The 9,802-nt window shown below is 37.4% G+C and overlaps 1 protein-coding gene across 1 annotated transcript; it reads right to left on the reverse strand.

Annotated features, from left to right (window-relative positions):
- Positions 1–2,402: 2,402 nt before the first annotated feature.
- LOC121313489 (beta-1,3-galactosyl-O-glycosyl-glycoprotein beta-1,6-N-acetylglucosaminyltransferase 4-like) lies at positions 2,403–6,615 on the reverse strand. The gene is made up of 2 exons (XM_041246098.1): positions 6,507–6,615; positions 2,403–6,187 (listed from the first exon to the last, which is right to left on the reverse strand). Exon 2 carries the CDS (start codon positions 6,184–6,186, stop codon positions 4,909–4,911), a length of 1,278 nt encoding a protein of 425 aa, XP_041102032.1. The 5' UTR covers position 6,187; positions 6,507–6,615; the 3' UTR covers positions 2,403–4,908.
- Positions 6,616–9,802: the final 3,187 nt, after the last annotated feature.

Below are 9,802 nucleotides of genomic sequence, written 5' to 3' on the forward strand. Positions count from 1 at the left end.
GCTATGTACACGTGACGCCCCCGAAGAGACTGCAGCTTCAATCCACCATGTAACTAATGTACACACACCTTAGTAAGCACATTTTATTTTAGTACAGTCCCGACTGACAACTGAAGATGAACTACTTACAGCACAACAGTTCTTCATTGCATTACACTCAATTACCATTCTGTCTCCTCTTTTTGCCCCGCCCCATAGCAACCAATACACACTTCTGATTCGCTAGTACAGTACTCACTTGACCTCCCAACTCCCACCTAATAAGCTTTCATTAACTGTCAGTAAATGTACTGTATTAAAGCCCCAAAAAACACACAAGTATAGTGCTGCAGATCGTGCCTCTCACGGCGCTGCTTCTAAAATGCCTTAAATCATGTAATAAAATATTTCAGCATTTGTAAAGCATAGTATTATTAATAAAGGCCACCCTCGTATAATCGGCGCCCTTGTTTAAGGGCCGCAGTCATTTTGATCAATTTAAAATAAACGTTGGGGCACCAAATTGAAGTAATACAGTATTTGATAAATAAATACCAAAACATTGTGTAACAGGCAGTGTTGTGCGATTCCCTTGCCATTACAGATTCTGTCCCGTTGTTGAGGTTAAAGCTATGAATGCAGACGAGCCCAGCTCTCTTGCATTGAGGTTAGACGCTCTTATCTGTCACACACCTTTCATTACATACTGTCTCAAATATTCTGTTTTGAAAGATACACGTTTTTATGGGGGGGGGGGGGGGGGGGGGGGGGGGGTGACAGGGTTCAGTTATAAACATGATATTGGGTACTGCCAAGTTAAAGAAAGTTCTTTTCCTTGTTTTCTTCTCAGGACATTTTCATTTCCTGCTGTAGGTCAATATACCACTGCAGGGTCAAAAGCATGATGCTGGCTGCAAAGCATTTGGATCAATAGGGGATGCAGCTGGTTAATGACAGGAAAGAATGTTTACATAGGGTGTCCGTCTCATTCTCCAAGTGAAATGAGCAGCAAGTGCAACAAGTTTTACAATTAAAATACATGTTTCCTCTGGCATGTCTCTTCAAAACTGCAAAAATGAATATAAAAACAATATAACAGAGCATGACCTTTGACAACGCCTAAAAGCACGGCTTGCAAACAGAGATTTCCTTAACCAAGTGTAGTACCAGATATCACAGTGTCAATGAAGGAAATGCTACTCAAGTACTGAGCAGTGCTTATATCCTATTGTCTTGTCTACAGGTCTCTGTACTGTCTGTAGTGTGCACCTGATATGCCCTGTTACACAGGGAAGAGCCAGGCAATATGAGTTATTTCATTTTGGAAGTCTGCTGTTGAAGCTGCCAGGAGGTTCAGAAATGCAACATGTGGGGGTTGATTCCCCGGCAACTGTACAAACACCAAAGCATATTCCGAAAAAACAGAATTAGGCTCTGCGTCAAGAAAGTAGAGGGTTTTTTTAAGTCTGTTTAAAGAGTTTTGAATGCATGTTGCTGTTCTTGCTGCTGATAAACCAACAACAATCTGTTTTATTCATATAAAGTCTTTTTAATCAATCTTCAAATTCAAACTTTGTGCAAAAGGGTCAATGATACTGCGTATAGGCACACAGGAATAACCTTGTTTTGTAAAAAGTATTTGTGCTGACATTAAAGTACATTTTATTGCATACATTATCATCTTTGCTTGACGAATAAGTGACTTTTGCATAAAAGTGACATCAAACCTTACAATACAACTCATAGCATTAGTATAAATTGCATACTGTAGACTCAAGTAAACATTCTTGATTTTTGGTCAAATTCATTGACTCTAAACACCCCTTAATTACATTGGTAGAACCTCAGAGTTAAGAACTCCTACAAGTGGCATGCTGATTATGGAGAAGGCAAAATTACTGTACCAACAAAATGTATCTAGAAAGGGGAGGCAGATTTCAAAGCAAGTACGGACAATTTTACTAGGAGGATTTAGTTTTAAACAAAGTTTGTTTTCCACGCCAAAGGAGATCAACTGACTATAAAATAAAAGTTAACCCAAGTGTTTCTGGATTTTTAAACCTCTGCTGTTACTACAGTTCCAATTACAATCGTAACTGAAATAAAGCCTTTGTATCATTCTCCAGGGTGTAGATAGCAGGTGTACGCATTTATTAAACCATTGAAAACTCATTTTCAGAGTTACGGACATTTCAGACTTACGAATAACCTTCATTCCCAAGGTGTTTATAACTCTGAGGTTCTACTGTAAATATAAAAGATAAATAATAAATAAAAATCATTTAAAATCATAATTAATAAAATCATCATTAATTTTTTTTTTTTTTCAAAAGGCATTACAAGGTAGAAATGTAAAAAAAAGATTACATTTTTCTTCAAAAAATGGCTACATAAAGGAGATAATACATATAAAAAAACACTTTAATTGAATATAGTTGAATAACAATATATTCAAATGTTGGGTTTTTTTCGTGAGAATTCGACCAAGGTGGCATTTCATAATGTAAAATTCTTTACTGCTTATCTTATCATCAGAGCCTCCAGTGTGTCCTTCAGTAAAGGCACTCCTGTGTTAGTGCTGGGTGAGTCATGTGATCGGGTGCTACGTTGTAAGTTGTAGATCTTGGCTGGAGGCTCAGATGGAGCACTGCATTGGTCTCTGAATAACACAGCCAACAGTTTATTTATATACTACAGGGAGTTTATGTGCAAAACAGCATTTTGAAGGAAAACAGGAGATTTCCAACTAATATTACTGCAATTCGGCAGTTTTAAAATAACGTTACAACAATTAGGAAGTGACTCAGGACAAGCGATTATAAACTGTTTGCCTCTATTCACCCTCAGTAAGAACTCTTTCCACTTGTAATAATCAGCCAGGAGAATGTGGTTGGGTGTTTTTTTTTAATATATGAGAGTTCCATGTTATGGTAGTTCTGTTGGCAGCCACTGACTGACTTGGAGACAATAGTCTGCTGTTATTAAAGTTTGTATATCCTTCATTTTCCCCTCCTTTCCCCTCCCCAAACTGTGCGCTCTGATACTGCAGTCTAAAGTCATACAGATTATTTCCAGATCTCTCCACACTACCTTCGCAAAAAACACTATCTGCTCCTCTCTGGCTCACATAACCATTGATCTGCTGATAAGTGCTTCGTGATCCTCACAGAACACACAGATCTGCTCTGCTTCGTTTATTGTACTCACACACTAGTGTATATGGGTTCATTATTCAATCATTATGTGCTCCAAGATGTCTTTCCTCGTTCATTATTGAAGTGCAATACAGTGTTTTTTTTGTTTTTTTTTTAGGTTACTTGAATTCTGCTTTCTTTGTATTCATTCACAAGAAACCTTTCTCCCTGCGTAAATTCCTTCAGGACTGTAAGTGCTTCATTATAGAGAGCACTGAAGATTCTTCAATGGAAACCTGATTAACTGATATTTGCTATACATCACACTATGTATTGTCAGACCTTCAATGCAGCTTTGGCACATAAGGAATCTGATATGAAGTAGTACAGCTGTAATGTCTTCACATTACACTGAAAATACATACTACTAATAAAAAATACATATTTTTACATTCATTTCAAAAGATCAGTTGTTTGTAACTGCAACTCTGCTCTTAAAGGTATATAAATAAAATCACTGAGAAGTTCATTTCTTCTATTTGCATTGTCAGTGGAAATACATGCATCATTTTCAAAGTGCAGTGATTGTCATAAATATTGTTTTGATTTACTGTCTGCTAATCCAGCAGATCTGGGAGCCTGAGAAAACCTGCCTGACCTTTACAGGGAATCATTAGCTCCTAAAACTGCCTAGCTACGGTATACACTGTTCCCCTGGGCACTGAATAAGAGCATTTGTTATTGCCAGCAAATCACAGCAGAGAAGACCTGCTTTTCATTACTGCAAAGCCCAGTTATAATATGCAAAATAATGCAAAGAAAGACATACTTACAACAAAAGGTTATAAAAACTTTATTCCAATCTTCCCAGAATGTACTTTTTATTTTTTTAATCATAATTGATTTCTTTCTCCCCAGTTTGTGGCTTTTCCATATTTTAGTGCGATTACTGCAGGCTCTATGAATTATAAATGACAGGCAGAGTTTCACTGGCTCACATATACATCAGCGATAGAAACTCAAACATGTCCAGCTCCCAGGCCTGGCTTTCACAGCTCATATTGTTTAGGTATGCTATAGTAAAGACTGCTCTTATCCCAGTTACAGGAGCTTCGGGAGTTGTTCGTGCACCTATAGGGGAGACACATTTTTAACAGGGTTTTAACTTCTCAAACTCCTGACTCCTAATCATTTTAAATAATAGATTTAAATGGTGGGGATTTTTGAAACTCTGAACTGAGCACAGGACTGGGTTTATAACCCTGAGCATTCACTTCAATGAGCTACCATTAGATTCCTTACTAATCAAATCTAGTAGTAAAAAGAGGCTTTCTTCCATGATAAAGAGAGGGAGCTGATTAGCAATAGGCCAGAAAGTATTAGACTTGTTTTGAAATCTAACAATGATGAAACCGGTACAGTAAAAAATAAAAATGAACACAGCTACAGAGTCATTTACTGACCTGAGATGGCCAGAACAATGTCATCTGTTGTATGCAAGATGCAGAAGTTAAATTGTTCCAGAGAAATTTCAAAGACTTTTGCATTGTTTCTAAAACTCTCATCTAAATAGTGATACTTCAGAGGTTACTCTAGCTTTTACCAGTTCTGTAAAAGTACAATTAAAGGCATAAAGGTAACACGATCACGCATATAAAATAATTTCTTTAAAAAAATAACTCTGTGTCACAAATTCCCTTCTTGAAGAGGTCACAAAAAAAGCAAGGCTCATAAAAATATACAATTGCTCTTTGGGAATCTGAATGACATGTTTGCATTGCTGTGAAAATGCACATCACTTGGTCAAGTTTACCCAATGCACTTGTTTTTCTTCAATTTTCTCTTCCAAACATTTGAGCAGAACGGGGTCTACTTGAGGATCAAACTTGTTCGCAAACCAATGGCCAAAATTAATGAGCCAGTGCAGTTCTGCTGCACCATAGATACAGACGCTGCGAATGTGGCTTCCAGTGCAGGGAGGGTAATGGGTGCCCTCAAGGTAGCTCCACTTCACAAGTCGTGTCTTACTCTTCAAGTCTGTGAAATCAGGATCGGACCTGAGAATCTCCCCTGGTACCCCAGGCACTCGCACAAGGGTAGCCCAGAAATGCTCATCAGGAGAATACGTATCAGCAGACCAAGCCAAAAAGTCTTTCACTAACTGGCTCCCATTAATGTGTAGAATAAACTCGCGGCTCAAGACAAAGTAGGCACTTCCACAAAACATTTCGATGCTGTGGGGCGGAGGGTCCTTGATCTCCTTGGTTTTAAAAGGCAGCTTCTGGTACTCGTAAGGTGCATCGCGAAGCTCGTAGCGGTAAGTGAAGCGCTGCTTTTTCGAGCTGCTAGGCCTGCTTGACTCCAGCATGTTGGCCCCATTCAGTTTCTTTAGCTCCGACATGAGCTCGAAGTTGGGCTTCAGTGGAAAGTCCTGGCCGCACAGATTGATGACATACTTCCATTGGACTGGGGAGCTGAGGAGGTCTGACAGACAGTTGAGATCGGCCTGAAGCCTTGAAATATGAGCGTACTGCACCGATTCCAGTCTGGATGCAATAAAGACATTTGGGAAACATTTGACTACATTCTGGACAGCTGCTTTAAAGCTTTGTGAGGATTTCTGATCGTAGTGGATGCAGTAGACATTCTGAGGCATGTAGATTGTATGCAGGAGTCTTTCAAGCATTCCTGCATGTTTGTGCACAACCAAAGAGTAGGCCAACGGAAACTGGTGCTCTTCATCTGAAACCGATTTCTCAGAATATTGTCGCAACTTAATATATCTTTGGCAGTCAGCCGCCATGTCCCTGACATCGTCATCCTCCAAATCAATAATGACTTTCCTTCTAATCTCCAGAGTCTTGCCGATCTCCACTGGATCTGCATCATAGATGGCAGTGCAGTTGACGGTCTCTTTTAATTGATTGAGTTTGAAAGAATCGGAGCTCCCCCAATAAGGTTCCACAAAAAAGCGTTTTGGGGTCACAGTTTTAGAAAGAATTTTTAAAACTCCCAGAGTTAAAAGCACAATAAAAAAACATTTATATTTAAAGGCATATTGCTTTATCTTCATTCTGTGAGGAAAAAAGAACACCTGTGAGTTTGCTTGTTTGTTTTTTTAAATAAACTGTGTTTTTTTCTTGTTAATAATGGTCCAGCCTTTATTTCAATAAAATAACAGAATTAAATAAACAATAAACATCACACATAAATACCCAAGTGGAATAACTGCACAGCTGAATATGCAACATGAAATCTAAAATCTAAATATGGATCTTATCTTTACAGTCTGTGCTGAATCGATTCTGAGGAGTGCCCAAGTTCGCTGGAGCCAGCCTGACAAGCCTGTTGCATAGATGTGTGACTCTGCTGGCTGGAAACAGTGTGCCCCACCTTTTCACAGTACTGGCCAGGTGGAGCTGATAGTTTGCATGAGCTGCTGTCAAGCTTCTTATTGTAAAGAGGTGATAGGCTTGGAGGTGGGTGTGGAGGACACCCACTGACTTTCAGTTTTCCTGAGCTGTTGTGGGAAGTTACTGCGGTGAGGAAACAAAGGTAAAATAACTGGATCTAAATTAAAGAAGAAAAGTGGCATTTTATGTTAAGGTCTATGCTAATAATTTAGATAACACGCATAATGAGAACAGCAATATGAGCTATTTTATAACAGCTTTGTAAGATTTTAGAATGGGATTACAGAAACCTTCACATTTTACTTGCCTAATTGTGGCATTCAGGGTTTACAACAGATGGATTTGATGCATTCTACTTGTCATACTGCCCTATTCTTAAATGCTTCCCTTAAGATTGCCACGCAGTCCAACAAGTGGTATGTGCCAACACCATTAATAAAACAATGCTTTAACTGTACAGAACAGTTAGTTCCAATTGCAATATAAGACTTCCTTAAAGGGATTAATTCATGATAAATTACACACTTCTTCAAATGCAAAAGCAATGTATTTGTTTGCTTTTCAAACAAGAATTATGTTATGTGACAGAATGAAGGAAAACATGAGGTGTGTAATTAAAAATGCAGTTCTTACCAAAGGTGAAAGGCACATAACAGTACCCAACTGCACCATACAAACCACTAAAGCTTTATTTTGCAAGTACACTTTCATTTTTTTTATAAACCTGGTCAAATACATTGCAAAGTAATGAATGCAAAAATGCATTTTACAAAATGACCAATTAAAAGAGTTTGTTGTTTTTTTCTGACACTTGAGTTTACAGCGTTTCTTTGGCTGCTGCTTTGGTGCTGCTATCCTGTAGATCATAGATGTACTAAGGGAAATAAACATTTCAATGATACATTTTAATTATGGTCCTGCTATGTTTATAGTGGCTTTGGAAAAGTGCGAGTAAAAACATTCCTTTGTTTTTCCATTTCAATGCTATAGCTTTGCGCTCGCCCTTAGCACGGGAAAGCACCGTGTCGTGCTCATACAGCACGGCAGCACGTTATGCAGCACAGCATAACCTTTCCTACACTCCGACAACAAGGGTACCGTTCGTTACAGTATAGTCGCCTTGGTTCCTGTGGCTCCTAACAAAAATACACATAAACATACTTTTGTTTAGTATAACGCCTTTATTATTATTATTATTATTATTATTATTATTATTATTATTATTATTATTATTATTATTATTATTATTATTATTATTATTATTATTATTATTATTGGAGACGTTTACGCCCTTTGTGTTATTACAATAACAAAAGTTAATACCGTATGCATAAAAACTTTATATCAGCGCAATATTTTGCATACTTGTATTATTTGTTTAGCTATATTGTAAACATGTAGCATGCAGAAGTGTAAAATCTATTTGGAGAATATGTTAAAACATTTCAAGATGGTTAATGTTAAAATACAATCAGATTTTATTTGTGGTTTTTCAACTTTTTTTTCCAAAGTTTTTTCTAATTTTTAATATATATATAATAATAATAATAATAATAATAATAATAATAATAATAATAATAATAATAATAATAATAATCGTTTCGTGATACATGTAACTACCAGTAAATTGCCTAAAACTGCATCAGTACTGATCCACATGAAAAGGAAAATAAAGTTAATATACTTACAGTTATATTATAACTGGCACAGTATGAACACGAAAGTGAAGAACGCTCCGGTATTTCAAGTAACTCGTGCGGTTCATTAAGATCCAAATGACTACAAACTTTCTCCGAGGGTGATTACGACTGCCGAATCAAGACTGGCGAAGAAGAAATATTACAGTATGTTCATTTTATACATAGAAGGAGGTGACGCGCACGGCATGGGTGGGGCAAGAGAGTATGTCAAATTAACACAGCTGCTGATTTTAGTCCTGCTCCTGTAGAAATAACGATAAATACATGTAGGCTAGACACCTGTTTATACTTTGTTTAGCTTGTGCGACGCTAAACAATTGTATAATGTACAGCTACAATAGAATGTGTGATAATGGGGATCACTATATTTGTAATGTATACAATTAAATTAAATGAAATAAAACCTTTTTTGTTTCAGGGACCCTTTGTGAAAAAAACAACAACAACAAAAAACAACAACACAACAACATAAGACAAATGGCAAAGAAAAGCTGTACTGGAAGCAGTTGTGTAAAACTGAGCCTGTGTCACACAGCCTGTCTCTCGCCACTCCAGTGAATGCACATATAGTTGAACATTAAATATGTATATTGTTTCTACAAAAGACAAGCTTCTAGAATTTCCTTGGACCCCACTGCGTTATACTACAAACATTTAGCACAGTAACTGCTAGGTAAAAGAGTGTCTGTAGGTTATGAATTGCTCCATACTCCTTATGCAATGTCCAGTTAATATGCCAGAACATTGGTGCAATATATTATTTGGACACTATATTATTAAAACCCGTGGTTAACACAAAAGTATTTAGGCGTGTTTTTTTTTGTTGGTTTGTTTTGTTTTTTTAACACATACTGTATGTTTGTTCTAGATCAGGGGTGTCAAACTTAATTTAACCATGGGCCAAATCTTAATTTAACGTTTGATTCGTGGGCCCCAAAATGCACACCTTTTACATATACACATGCATTTTAATAGGTGACATAGAAAACGCATGTTTATTTCACAGTATTTAATACATACACATGTATGTTATATATGACTTACTAATTTACACATGTTCTCTATCTTACCTAGTTGCTGCCTTGTGCGTTCTCATTTACTGAAGAAATCTGGAACATTTTTCGTGAGACAAGCTTGACAATATCGGGAGTCATTTTTGCGCTGAAACGATCTTTAGCATGCAGTGTGGATGCTTGTCATTCAGGCGGATTTATTAATCTTCATCAGTAAAATAGCAGTTCACAGAAGTACGTACTGCCAAACATTGACAAGACGCCTGCAGCCTGAATGCGGAGCTGTGGGAATGTGGCTGGAAGGAACGGGTAAAACTGCTCAGCCGAGACAGAATCAAACTTAGCCTTCAGTGCGATATTGCACCGCAATTCATTAAATTGAATCTGAATGTCTTCTGGTCCAGTTTCCACATCTACGCCAACCGGGTTTGAAAAAAGCTGGAACTGGAACTGCTACTTCCAAAAATCTGAAAAAACGGTGCTCAAATTCCACACGCAACACGTTTAGTTTTGCAGCAAACGCACTACCAGGAAAAGTAAAATCCACCATAGTATCACATACA

Source organism: Polyodon spathula, chromosome 1 (genome assembly GCF_017654505.1).
Source record: "Polyodon spathula isolate WHYD16114869_AA chromosome 1, ASM1765450v1, whole genome shotgun sequence".
NCBI lineage: Eukaryota > Metazoa > Chordata > Actinopteri > Acipenseriformes > Polyodontidae > Polyodon > Polyodon spathula.

What these genes read in the sequence shown, in the direction of transcription:
- LOC121313489 (XM_041246098.1), bottom strand. Translation starts at nt 6,186, where the DNA reads ATGAAGATAAAGCAATATGCCTTTAAATATAAATGTTTTTTTATTGTG.